This window comes from Phaseolus vulgaris, chromosome 1 (genome assembly GCF_051622355.1).
Source record: "Phaseolus vulgaris cultivar YP4 chromosome 1, ASM5162235v1, whole genome shotgun sequence".
NCBI classification, from domain to species: domain Eukaryota; kingdom Viridiplantae; phylum Streptophyta; class Magnoliopsida; order Fabales; family Fabaceae; genus Phaseolus; species Phaseolus vulgaris.
In genome coordinates, this window is record NC_143498.1 from 8,809,452 (window position 1) to 8,823,908 (window position 14,457).

The 14,457-nt window shown below is 33.2% G+C and overlaps 1 protein-coding gene and 1 pseudogene across 1 annotated transcript; one reads left to right on the forward strand and one right to left on the reverse strand.

Moving 5' to 3' along the window:
• Positions 1 to 3,089: 3,089 nt before the first annotated feature.
• LOC137813435 (protein BOBBER 1) lies at positions 3,090 to 5,765 on the reverse strand. Its single transcript, XM_068615681.2, has 6 exons — positions 5,259 to 5,765; positions 4,217 to 4,389; positions 4,026 to 4,074; positions 3,531 to 3,697; positions 3,360 to 3,443; positions 3,090 to 3,273 (listed from the first exon to the last, which is right to left on the reverse strand). The coding sequence occupies exons 1-6, from the start codon at positions 5,644 to 5,646 to the stop codon at positions 3,235 to 3,237; spliced, it is 900 nt and encodes a 299-aa protein (XP_068471782.1). The 5' UTR covers positions 5,647 to 5,765; the 3' UTR covers positions 3,090 to 3,234.
• Positions 5,766 to 12,536: 6,771 nt separating this feature from the next.
• LOC150029502 (uncharacterized) lies at positions 12,537 to 13,141 on the forward strand (annotated as a pseudogene).
• Positions 13,142 to 14,457: the final 1,316 nt, after the last annotated feature.

The window sequence follows — 14,457 nt, forward strand, 5'->3', positions numbered from 1 at the left end:
AAATTAAGTAGACATTAAGTTCAACTATGTTTATGAAGTAAGACAATTTTTTTTTATATATTCAAAAAACAAACAAATATTTGATATCCTTAAGCAAAATATATATAATTATAACTTCATATTTTTATAACGATAATCGTCGAGTTCTCTTGTTTATAATGAGAGATATATTTTATAAATCTTAGTTAGTTGTTTGGCATCCTCTGAAAGTTAACTAATATTATCTAATTTTTAAAGTGTGTATTCCTCAACTGTTTTCAAGTACCACAAGTATATATCATTTTATTCATAACTAAGATTTTGGTTAGTTTCATTGAATTTACATGTTAATGATTAATAGATCTTATAACTGACTTTAGGTAAGTTACATTCCCTCTTAATAGGAGATCAGACTAACTACTGGTACACATCGCCCCCAACTTCAAGCCAAGTAGGTGAAGAGGTTTATCTAGCGAAAAACTTGGAAATAAATTATGATATAAGTTGTTCTTAATTGGTTTATGGTTGTGCATGAAAATATTAAATCGCCCAATATGACATAAGTTGCTTAATCGATTTATGTCTAGGTTAGTTTTCTCTCAACGCTTTATCGATTGTCCATATATCAAATTACCATACAAACTAAGGTTCGACAATTGTCTAAGTTAAGAAAAATGAACTTACTAGTGTTACATGGGGTTAGACTTTAAGTAAATATAGTAGAGCTAAATTGGAACTGCCTGATAAGGTCAGTCTTTATAAATACCACCTGATAAAGTTGATCACCTGATAAGGTTGATTTTTGTAGATACCGCTTGATAAGATCAATTTTCGGTAGATCTCACCTGATAAGGTCAATTTTATAGATATCGCCGACAAGGTCGATTTTTCAATGTTTCGGTTGAGCCAACAACTTGTTCTAGTTAGCATTTTAATAATCCAATTGAGTTAGGGTCGAAGTTTATCAGAATCAACAATTTTAACAATCTAGTTAAGACTAATCATAGCTGTCAATGTTAACAATCCAATCGGGTTAGGGTCAAGGATAATCATAATCAACAATTTTAACAATCCAGACGAGTTGGGATTGAGATTGGTCATAGTTAGCAATTTTAACAATTCGGTCGAGCTACGGTCGAGGCTGATCATAATCATCAATTTTAACAATCAAACCAAGTTTGGGTCAAGACTGATCATAGTTAACTATTTTAACAATCCAGTCGAGTTAGGGTCAAGGTTGATCATAGTCAACAATTTTATCAATCCAGTTGAGACTTATCATAGTCAACAATATTAACAATCCAACCAAGTTGGATTGAGGCTGATCATAATTGGTAATTTTATCAATCCAGACAAGTATGGCTTGAGGCTGATCGTAGTCAACAACTTTAACAATCTAGTCGAACTTGGATTGAGACTGATCATACTCATCAATTTTATTAATCTAGTCGAATTGGGATTGAGGTTGATCTTAGTCAACAATTTTAACAATTCTACCAAATTTGGATTGAGGCTGATCACAAACATCAAATTTAATAATCCAGTCGAGTCGAGTCGAGATAAAAAATTATTATTTGTAGTATTTTGATAACCTGAAAAGTTATTAGTAATACATAAAATTATTGTAGAAAAGACTTTGTTCAAATTAAACACAATAAATCAAAATAATCTATGGTCAAGATGTTGATTTATAAAATATAACGTATGGAATTAAAATTCATATTTAATTAATATTGTACGGGAAGGACTTAAATAAAAAAATATATACAATTAATATTTAATATTATTCAATAAAATAATGTAGGCTATTTTTTCAATTTAGTTGGTAAAATTGATACTAGTTAATGTTTTTTTTTCTTTTCAAAGTAAAACGGTAGAATGATAGATGTCGTAAAATAAAAAAGAATAATAAAATGTAATCAAAATAAAATTAAATTTATTTTTAGTTTATATAAATATGATCTCATTTTATATTTTTGAATTTTACATCTTGACATTTTGTAATATTATTTTTTAGTTTTTATATTGGAGTGTGATTAGTTTAACGTTAAAAGAATATTATTTAAGATAATTAAAGTAATAAGAAATAAAAATTTAAGATCATGAATTTTCAAACAAATAATTTAATTAAAATATATATTTTTATTTAATATAAACAAAATAATTCTATACATTAATATTTTTTTTCAAAACATAGTTTATTTTTTAAACGTTAAACTTAAATACATATTTCTCTTTCTGGATACGTTAAAATCCTTGAAAGTGAAATCATCGGAGTAAGAATTAGAAGGTTTAGGGTTTATCAAATTTTCTAATCTTTTCCTAGTTGAATTTTCTGAATAAAGTGTCGAAGTAGAAGTAAAAGAACAAATTCTTCTAGTTTTGTTAATTGACAATTTGATTATTCATAACTCAGGAAAAAAAAAAGTTACCTAACAATAAACACCATTTTCTAGTTCAAATTTAAATTACTTCCAACCAAAACATTCAAGTTAAATCTCCTTATTTACAATAATAAATGTATTTTATAAAGGTTAGTTATCTTATATTTCAAATACCAGAACTAAATATCACTTTATTCTTAACTAATATTTTAAATAATATTATTAAATTTCTCTATATTCCCTTGTAACCATAGTAACTAACCATACAATAAAATAAAAAAAATAAAAACATAAAAACATAAAAACATACAATAACATTATGTAATTGACTATATTGTATTTTTTTTACATCAGACTTCCATATTTTTCTTCATTAAATAGCGTCAAGATGATTTTTGTGACTCCACCTAATATGCTAGGAAATAAATAAATTTGCTTTAATAATAGATATAAATAATACATTCCCTGAACCCTAAACACATAATCCAACTATTTTTAATTTTTATAAAAACTACATATTTATATAATTATAAACATAATCAACTTATTTTTTACTTTAGACTTCCATGTTTTTCTTCATTATAAAGTGTAGACCCCACAGAACTTTTAAAATCTTTCTACTCCTTCCTTTACTAACAAAAAACCCATTATACTCATTTTCAGTTTCTTCCTACCAAACTAATCATAACAAAGTCAAGAACTCTGAAAACAATTCAGAAGCCCAAATAAAAGAAAACATTTGATCATAAAGTTCATGGTGTTCAAATATGAAACAGCAAACACTGGTACCACTATTACAACAACAAAATTACAACCCTGTATCCGAGATCAGACCAAAAAAATAGAAGCACAGCGATATCATAGCACCATTTTATGATATTTTTGCCCTTGAGAAGTCCATCTCTGGATGCTGCAAACACATGACAGTTGAATGTCAGATCTCTCATCAATGAAGAGCATGTGATGGAAAGAAAAATATGAAAATCAGGAGTTCACCTCGCTCATAAATTTCTTCAAGATTTCCTGCTTCTCGAGCTCATCACTACTAGGGAGGCCCATAGACTTCTGTCTCTGATCAAACTATATAATAAAAGAGAACTAAGCCAACTAGAAAAACGTCTAAAATCCAAAACAATGTCATTCAAATGCATGTAATAAATCCGTTACCATCATTTTTTCTACAGTTTGTCGAGTTTCAGGATCGAGGTCAGCAAGTTTGCTGTTCTCGGGCTCCACTTTTTGGGTATCAATTTCAGGATCACCCTTTACAACACATTTCCACCAGTCCATTTGATTATGCTTGGTCAAAAGAATAGAAATTGTATTCTGATCCTCTGCAAAATAGATTTGTACATGAAGTGAAACAATTGAGTGAAACAGCAAGAGATCATTCATTCTCACTCAATTAATTAACAAAAAAATGAAATCTGATCCCTGCAAATTGGTTCGTAAATAATCAGTGACACTGTTAGTTCTTACTCCAATAATAAACTTCAACCACACACAACTACTTTACCTGGAATACTAGCTCGTGCATAGCCCTAAAAGATTATGTAAAGTGAATTCTAACATTGGACTTAAAAATATAAAACTCCAGAAAGATGATAATAATTATCATCACTTAAAAGCATTTTTACTAGAGACAATTTAGTAATCCTTTACCTATGCTCCAATAACAGTCATCTGGCTTTACGGATTCATATAGCTCGCCCTGAAAATATTTAAAAACATAATCTGCAAAAACGTTACAAAAACTACACACAAACTAAAGATAACAAATCTAGGTTGAAACAATAACTAATCTTAATGAATGTAGCACGCATCCCCTGACAATAAGTTTAACATAAACTTACATCAATAATTGGTGGTTGGCCTTTGAGTCCAACTTTTAGATGGTTCTTCTTTACATCGCATATGACAAACCTAGATTTCGTTCCAGTAGGCACAGGAACACTCACATTGACCTCCTCAAGAGTTTGCGTCCAGGAGTACATGTCTAGATCCAGACCATTACCGTTGTTTGGTACTGTTCAGCCATTGAAAACAATCAATAAAATTAAAATAAAATGTAACTTCAAATAAAGAGTTAATAAAGAATCAATAAATATACAATATATAAAATAATTTTAGTTGTCAGCTGTGTGCTAGCAAGGAAATCACTAATCTAGAACACTGGTATATATGATTCCTCAGTACAACAATAAATAACTTAATGCACACCATAACACATCATTTCAAGGTGCCATAAAAGAAACAAAGAAGGGGATGTTGACTGGCATTTAGAAACGTTCCCTTTACACATCCAATGTTAACCAAAATCTGGAGTATACTTTCAAACATGCAGTTCAGTTGTGAGTGTAATTGAAATGTTTTTAACAGAGTAAGAATTTGAATTAATAAAATTGATTTAATAATTATTTACCTGTATAACCCACAATGTGTTAATTAATTTTATAATAAATGGTTTACAGCGAAACCATGAATAAGTGATGTTTGTGAAGGCTAATTCAAGATCGACCAAGGTGTTATTTAATTTTATAATAAATGGTTTACAGCAAAACCATGAACAAGTGGTTTTTGTGATGGGTAATTCAAGATTGAACAAGAAGATGCAAGAAAAACAAAAACAAAAAAAAAACTATAAAATCTTGTTTCTAATAATGAATGGACTGTAAAGGAATAATCTTGTGTAACCATTTATTTCAAGAAAATGCATATACAAACTTCTCCACATGTATTTCTAACAGAACATTGAACTTGAAATAGTGTTAATCTCTTTACCTATTCCTCGTGTATTTCTAACAGAGCATTAAAGTAGAAATTGCGTTAATCTCTTACCTATTACACATGTATTTCTAACAGAGCATTAAAGTTGAAATTGCGTTAATCTTTTACCTATTGAACCGCTTTCTTGGCCCTTCTTTTTCTCCACCGCTGCCGCATCCTCCTTGGAGGCTTCTACTTCCTTATTTTTCTTCTCCGCCGCTGCTGCCTCCTTCTTAGCAGCTTCCACTTCCTTCTTTTTCTTCTCGGCCGTTTCCGCTGCTGCCTTGACTTTGGCGGCGTGCGCCACAGACACAACCTCTTCCACGGCGGTGTCGTTTTGGAAGAAATCGCTTGTTTGGGCAATGAAATCAAATACTTTGCGCAGAAAATCTCGAGGGTTGGAGGTGTCAAAATTGGCGGTAAACGAATGAGTTTCGGATTTTGACGAGGCAGAGGGTTCAGAGTTACTTGCGTTGCTCTGCTCCTCCTCTTCTTGATAATCGGAGATGATCGCCATGACTGTGTGAGAAGAGTGTACTAGAGAATTATGACGGGACAGTACAGAAGAAAGAGACACTAGGGCTTTGTTATAGGAAACGGTTTAAACGCCTCTTCAAGATGATACACTTAAACATATACATCTTTTTATAACTAGAATTCTTGAATTATATTATTAATTTAAAATTAATCTTTAATTATTTTGCTTTATTTATTACGAAACTCACCGTTATAAAAATAATATTCGAATAATGTTTCTGAAACAATTTAAAATATTTTGTTTTAGAAGTGGCAAACTATCTCTGCACCTCCCTACCCTCACTCTGCACTTTTTTATTTTTATTTCTAACAATATTTTTCTAAATATGGTGAAGGATATGATGCATTGATTTTCATTTTTAAGATGGTTGGTAGTGGTGATGAACGTTGTTGGTTGAGGTAAGTTTTGTTGTGTTCTTACTAGTGGTGGATGTGTTTTCGTTCGTTTAATTTTTTTTTAATTTTTTAAAAGTCATAAAACCCAGAAAAAAACTATTAAGATACAAAATTGAAGTATAAAACTCAAAAAAAAAATATTTTTGCATAGGGGAAGGTCGAGCACAACGAATCTTCTCACAAACTCTCACACACGCTCAAATGATAGAATTGTTCTCTTAAACGTTGTGACTAGAGAATAATGGAAGTGATAAAAGAGAGGCATGTAAGTGCAGAAGTTACTTAAAAATGTGAGGTTATACTTCATTTAAGGATATTTAAAATTTTTGCCTTGAAATTTTTTTTAAAAAAATCTAAAAAGTTTTATTTGGCTAGATCTTGCACCACACCATTGTCACTAGGTGAGGTTGTTCCTCTTGTCATGACAATAACAAAGAGAGACTCCAACTTCTAGTGCTACTATGAAGAAGGAACATGAAGAAATTGTGGATTTTACTCTCTCTTTTCATTACTATTTTGCTTGTTTATGATTGATTTATTAAAAACTAGACTTTAAACTTAATCCAACCTTACAAAATCAACTCATAATATGAAATTTGTATCTAGTATTGGGGAAATTAGAAAAGAGATAAAGAAAATGTAGAGAAAATAAGAGTAAAAGAGAAGGTCACCTGAAAATCAACTCCAACATAGGTGATTGGTGTCGAATTGGAGAAAAGAGGGCGGTATATAGTCATCTTTCAAAACTTTATGTTGCAGTCATATATGTCATAAAGGGTGTTTTGAAATGAATAGTTAAGTATAATTAAAAATCAATTTTAGATTATATATTTTGCACTGCATTAGGAAAATTCATTCTAGAGAATACTTTTTTTAAATGTTTATAGACATGTATTCTAGAAGTTGTTTAATATATTCTGAATTGATGTTTTAGAACAAATGTAAGGGTTTTAAAAGGTTATTTTTGTCATTCCATTGTAATAAGTAAGTGAGAAGAGAAATTATGAAGATGGACAAAGCAATTACTTAAAGAAAGAAAAGTGGATGCCAAAACTTAGTCCATTATCTGATACCATATGTTTAGGGATGCAAAAACGACACACCACATTCTTCCACACAAAGTTTTGGACCTTCTGAGTTGTTATCATCGCCATAGGCTCTCCTTCAATCCACTTAGTGAAAAATTCGACCGTTACGATAAGATATTTTAATCAGCAGACGGCCAAACGAAAAGGAACCAAGATGTCTATCCCCCAGGTATGAAAAGGCCACGGGCTAGTTGGAGTGCGACTCTTCTGCTGGTGCATGATGACAATCTGCATGATTTTGACATTGCTCACACTTCTTGACATACATCATGTTATCTTCCTTTATCCTGGGCCAGTAATATCCAGCCCGTATTATTTTCAAAGAAAGAGCTCGTCCATCGATATGACTGCCACATATCCCTTCATGCAGTATAGATAATATCCGCTCGATTTGGTTGCCACTCACACAGGTGATAAGGGGATGGGTATAACCATGCTGAAAGAGATGACCATCAACCAAAGGACCCAAGATGTCTATCCCCCAGGTATGAAAATGCCACAGGCTAGTTGGAGTGTGACTCTTCGGCTGGTGCGTGGTGCCAATCTGCATGATTTTGACATTTCTCACACTTCTTGGCATACATCATATTATCTCCCTTTATCCTAGGCTAGTAATATTCAGCCTGTATTATTTTCAAAGAAAGAGATCGTCCATCGATATGGCTGCCACATATCCCTTCATGCAGTTCGGATAATATCCGCTCGATTTGGTTGCCACTCACACAGGTGATTAGGGGATAGGTATAACCATGCCGAAAGAGATGACCATCAAGCAAAGTATACCATACCTCCATTATTTTTAACAATCTGTTGAACAAGAGCTTTGATGTCTCCAAATTTGTGTGGGTTGCTTGAAGGCCTTGTTGCTGCTTGTGTGTGTGGGTTCTGGGTAGTTTGAATTTGTAAATCCACTCTTAGTTAGGATCCAAAGTTGGTTTAAATCAAATCCTTTTGAAAAAGAGTGTTTTACAAAGAAGTGGAAAAACAACCAGTTGTTTTATCGTTTCAATTGGTTGTTTTACACTTAATGCTTTTGAAACAGGTTTTGACAAAGCTTGAAATTGGTTGACTTTGTTGTCAAACCAATTCAATCGATTGCTTCGACATTTCAACCGATTTTTTTCTTATATCCTTAACAAAAATTTGTTAAGTTTGGTAAATTTGTTTTAATTGATTCAAAATTGATTTGGCTCATTCATTAAATGTTTTTAACAGCCTTTTGGAGTTTAAACAATTAGTTTTACGCTCTTGGTAGTTAGATATCAGATTAAAATCTTTCAAATTAGTTTTTTCTAAGATTTACTTCAAGCTTTGGATTGATTTGTCTAAGACTGGAATATGACTGCTTTGTAACTTTTGAATTAAATCTATATCAAGTGTGATCAATCCTTTTTCTCTCTTGAATACTGTAATTTTGTAAACGTGTTGTGTGCAGATCCAGAGGGTGTTCTGTGATCTGTAGTGTGTTGTTTTCCAAAGGAGGTGTGTGTTCTTGAAGGGTTCAAGATCACCTCTTTGGTGTGTGGTTTGTAATCTAGGTTGTTGATTGCTTAGTAGAATACCCAGTGGTTTCTAGGGACTAGATGTAACTCTTGGTATAAGAGTGAACCAGTATAAATCTGCTATGTGATTCTTTCTATCCTTAATCTCATTTAAATCTATTTTGTCTTGTTTTTATTAACGGTTGATAAAAACAACTGGTTGAATCGCATAAACAACCGGTTGAATTTCTGGAAACATAATAAAACATATTTGTTTCTTGGCTAACTTGATTCCTTTCTCTTTGATTCTTCATTGGCTTTCTCTATACCTTCAAAGTTTGCAAAAATGTTTTATAAACAATTCACCCCCCTCTTGTTTAAGGCCTACAATTCCAACACAATCTTTGCTTGCATTATATCTGAGTGAAGCAATCCATCTGCCATGTAGCGATTGTATGGAGCCATCCAGGTATCCGTTGTTGTTATCTGCAAAAAAAATTTCGTGGTCTTCTCCAGATATTTCCCATATCATCACCCTCGGGACTTTTAGTGTTTCATGTATCACTATGCGATGTTGATGAAGACATCCAGGCCCAATGGCATGGTGAGGAGGAACTTTATCAATACATTTTAGACTTAGGTGGACCCATGACAAGAGAAAGGCTTAGAAAGGCCTTAGGATTTGAACCCAGAACCAGTAAGAAAGTATCAACTTAACCACTGGGACAAATGATCCTTTCTTGGAATATAGGAATTGTATTTTCATTTTATTTACTTACAAACGAGACAAGACCTATAACTAAATTTGTATTATACACTTTTGGAATTTAGAATAAGAATGAATATTTTGGCAATTTAAGAGAGAATATTTCTCTACTAGGGTTTTTCCCTACATCATGTGATCTTATCAAGAATCCACCAATTCTTGTGGTGATCATCCTTAGGCTTATCAAACTTTGTTTGTGGTGCCTCCCTGTACCCAGGTTTTCCTTTTTACTATTCATAATTGATTCCATTCCTTAACCCTAAATTCCTATTTGCAGTGTTAACTCTATTTGGAATCATATCATTTGGTAATCAGAGCAAAGGTTTGAGTGATAATACAATTGTGTAGGGATGGCAAAGTGGGGCGGGCCATGCGGGTTGGCCCGCGGCCCGCAGGTAAAAAACGCGGGGCGGGCTAACCTTTTCAACCCGCTAACCCGCATTAGCCCGCGGCCCGCGCGGGCCAGTAGCGGGACGGGGCAGGCTGGCCCGCTAACCCGCAAGAAAAAAAAATGTCATTGTTTTAATGTATGCAGATGACGGGGAAGATTATAATTATGAAAAAATGGATGAAAGTTCTTTTAAGGCGACATCCAATGTTATTGAAATGGAAGAATGTCAATAATGTTTATGTTTAATGTTTTTTAATTAATGTTTATGTTTATGTTTTGGAATTAGGTATGTTTAATGTTTTGGAAGTGGAAGAATAGTGATATTTGATATTTATCTTAATGTTTAATTTTTTTATGTTTGACTATGTTTGAAAAGGAAGAAAAAAAAAACTTGGATTTGATAGTAACAAATATATAGGTTTAATTTGACAATTTTTTAAGAACAAAATGTAAAAAAAATAATATTTAATTTTTTAAAAAAAACGCGGGCTGGCCCGCAAACCCACAGGTCAGCTCTTATGCGGGGCGGGGCGGGAATTCTAACCCGCAATAACTTTGCGGGGCGGGCCAAGTGCGGGGCGGGCTGACCCGCTTTGCCACCCCTACAATTGTGTATCCTGTTTTTTTTTCTTTCTTCATCACTGTTCACGCTACTGTTCACGTAGTGTTTAGTTTTTTTTTAAAAAAAAAGAAAAAAAGAAGAAGAATGGGAAAACAAAAAAGAAAGAGGAAAATAGATAAAAAAAAGGAAAATAGAAAAAAAAGGAAAATAGAGAAAAAAATAGCAATTATCCCGTGCATACTTCCTGTTTGTTAAAAGTCCTAAGTTTCAAGTGTCTTGTCTACATATTTTTTCTCTATATATATTTTAATTGTCGTGTTTGTATGTTGGTAGTGAAATTTTTCTTCACTATTTTTCTTTCATCGATGTAAAAATATCAAAATTTTATTTTAAGCTTGTGATTGCTACCATTGAAAGTGATTCTTGATTATTGATTTACTTGATTCTTGTAAGAACCTTAAGTTAGAGAACGAGTGGTAAAAGGAAGTTTCATCATTAAAAAAAATCCTTATTGTGTGAAACACGGGTGTTGAGTGTAAACACGTGAGGAAGTGGTGTGAGGCCTAAACTTATTGTTATTTTTAATCTGTTTACTTGAGCATGGCAGGGGAAACTTCAAATAGTGGACTTTCACAAATACAAATGCAAGCCTTAACACAACATTTGGAGAGACTAATGAAACAACAAAGTGATGGACTCCATGAGAGGTTGGATCATGGAGCAGGCACAACAAGAAAATCATAGAAAATTGAGTGAGGGGAGGAGCTTTCATGGCGTAGCTAGTTTCTACAGGAGATTTGTAAGGAATTTTAGCACCTTGGAAGCACCCCTAAATGAGATTGTTAAAAAGCATGTTGGGTTTAAATGGGAAGAAAAACAAGAAAAAGCCTTTATTGTCCTTAAGCATGAATTGACTAATGCCTTCATTCTTGCATTACCAATCTTTGCAAAATCCTTAGAAATTGAATCTAATATGGGTATAGGAGTTGTTTTGATGCAAGAAGGTCATTCAATTGCTTATTTTAGTGAGAAATTAAATGGTGTTTCCTTAAACTATACCACTTACGATAAGGAATTGTATGCCTTAGTGAGAGCATTACAAACATGGCAACACTATCTTTTACCAAAAGAATTTGTGATTCTTAGTGACCATGAGTCTTTAAAGTACATAAAATGCTAAGGAAAATTAAATAAAAGACATGTCAAGTGAGTTGAATTTTTAGAAAAATTTCCATATGCCATAAATCATAAAAAAAAGGAAAAGGAAATATTGTGGTTGATGCTTTGTCTAGAAGACATGTGTTGATTGTTACTCTTGAAACAAAATAGTTTGGTCTTGAATTTTTAAAGGAAATGTATCCACACGATTATGAATTTGTTGAAATCTTAATGCTTGCACAAAGTTTAGCACCAATGGATATTTTAGGGACAATGGTCATTTGTTTAATGAGAAAAGATTGTGTGTTCCTAAATGTTCCATTAGAGATACTTTAGTAAGAAAAGCACATGATGAAGGGCTAATGGGACACTTTGGGGTTCAAAAGACCTTTGACACTTTGCATGAACATTTTTATTGTCCTCACATAAAACGTGCAAAAGTTATGTAAAAATTGCATTACTTGTTAAAAGGCCAAATCAAAAGTCAAACCTCATCGTTTGTACACTCCTTTGCCTATTCCTGATGGTCCTTGGATTGATATTTCAATGGAATTTGTATTGGGTTTGCCACAAACTCAAGGAGAGAAAGATTTTATATTTGTGGTTATTGACAGATTTTCCAAAATGGCTCATTTTACTCCTTGTAAAAGAAATTGATGATGTTTGCCATGTAGCTAACTTGTTTTTTAGGGAGGTAGTAAGACTTCATGGACTACCAAGAAGTATTGTGAGTGATAGGGATACAAAATTCCTAAGTCACTTTTGGAGGACATTATGGGGTAAGTTAGGTACCAAGCTTTTGTTTTCGACTACTTGTCATCCACAAACATATGGACAAATAGAGGTAGTGAATAGAAATTTGGATACCTTACTTAGAACTATTTTGAAAAAAAAAATTGAAAGCTTGGGAATTATGTTTACCTCATATTGAGTTTTCTTATAATAGGGTTGTTCATAGAATACCAAATTGTTCTCCATTTGAAATTGTGTATGGACTAAACCCTTTAACTCCATTAGAATTGTTACCTATGCCTAACATTTTTGTTTTAAATCATAAATATGCACAGGCTAAGGTTACCTATGTGAGAAAGCTACATGAATAGGTTAAACCACAAATTGAAAAACAAGTTGAAGTTATTCTAAACAAGCTAAGAAAGGAAGAAAGAAAGTAATCTTTGAGCCTGTAGATTGTGTTTGGGTACACATGAGGAAAGAAAGGTTCCCTGAACAAAGAAAATCCAAGCTCCAACCCAGGGGGGATGGACCTTTCCAAGTGTTAGAAAAGATTAATGGCAATGCCTACAAGATTGATCTTCCAAGTAAGTACAATATGAGTAACTTTTAACGTGTCTGATTTTTCTCCTTTTACTGCATATGATGAAGCTTTGGAATTAACTACAAGTCTTTCTCAAGAGGGAGGGAATAATGAGGACATTCAAGCCCAAGGGCATGGTGAGGAGGAACTTGACCAAGACATTCCAGACTTAGGTGGACCCATGACAAAAGGAGGCTTAGAAAGGCCCAAGAGATATTGCAGCACAAGGTGGCTAATCTTTTGGAGGCCCAATTGTTGAGTGCCCCGCAATTTATAAAGACTAAGTTGATTACATGCACAACAAGCTTGGAGAATTAGAATAAAATAATATTATTATTTTGCTTGGAGTTAGGATTTGAACCAAGAACTAGTTAGAAAGTATCAACTTAACCACTGGGACAAATGATCATTTCTTGAAATATAGGAATTGTATTTTCATTTTACTTACTTACAAATGAGACAAGACCTATAACTAAATTTGTATTTATACACTTTTGGAATTCAGAATGAGAATGAATATTTTGGCAATTTAAGAGAGAATATTTCTCTACTGGGGTTTTTTTCTGCATCTTGCGATCTTATCAAGAATTCGCCAATTCTTGTGGTGATCATCCTTAGGCTTATCAAACTTTGTTTGTGGTGCCTCCCTCTATCCAGGTTTTCATTGTTACTATTCATAATTGATTCCATTCTGTAACCCTAAATTTCTATTAGCTCCCCCAGGTATGAAAAGGTCACGGGCTAGTTGGAGTGCGACTCTTCGGATGGTGCATGATGCCAATCTGCATGCTTTTCACATTGCTCACACTTCTTGGCGTACATCATGTTATCTTCCTTTAACGTGGGTCAGTAATATCCAGCCCATATTATTATCTTCCTTTGGAGTTAGTTCATACATAAAATCAACATATATATGTCCTTTGATCGGGCCTCTTGGCTCATAATAAATATCAACTTCTGATAATTTGATGGCCTACTTGACCATCCGACCATCTATATTTGGTTTTTGAAAAAGTTGCTTGATAGGAAGATCAGTGATGATGATCACAGTAAAACACTAGAAGTAATGCTGCAATTGTCTAAACGTGAAGACAATAGCAAATAGCTTGATATCTTGATTCGAATCCTTGTAATACTTTGTTAACAAAGTATATGGGCTTCCAGGTCTTCCCTTCATCTTGAACAATGATCGAGCTTATGAATCGATAAGTCACCGAGAAGTATAATCGGATAGGAGCACCCGATAATGGCTTATTGAGGACTGATGGATTCGCCAAATATTTTTTGAGTCTTACAAAGGCTTCCTCACATTCGAAAGACTAAACAACCCAACCATTCTTCTTGACGCACTGAAAATATGGATACCCCTTCTGCCCACTAGCAAAAAGGAATCGTGATAGTGCGGCCATTTTACTAGTTAATCGGTGTACCTCTTTTACATTAATGGGACTTCTCATGTTGACAATGGCAGCACACTTGTTAAGATTTGCTTCTATCCCTCTTTCTATGAGCAAAAATCCTAAAAATTTTCCAACTCGAATACCAAAGGCACATTTCTCTAGGTTGAGCTTCAACTGATGCTTTCTGATTGTTCTGAACAATTCTTCTAGGCCGGTAATATGAGTTTTCGACTG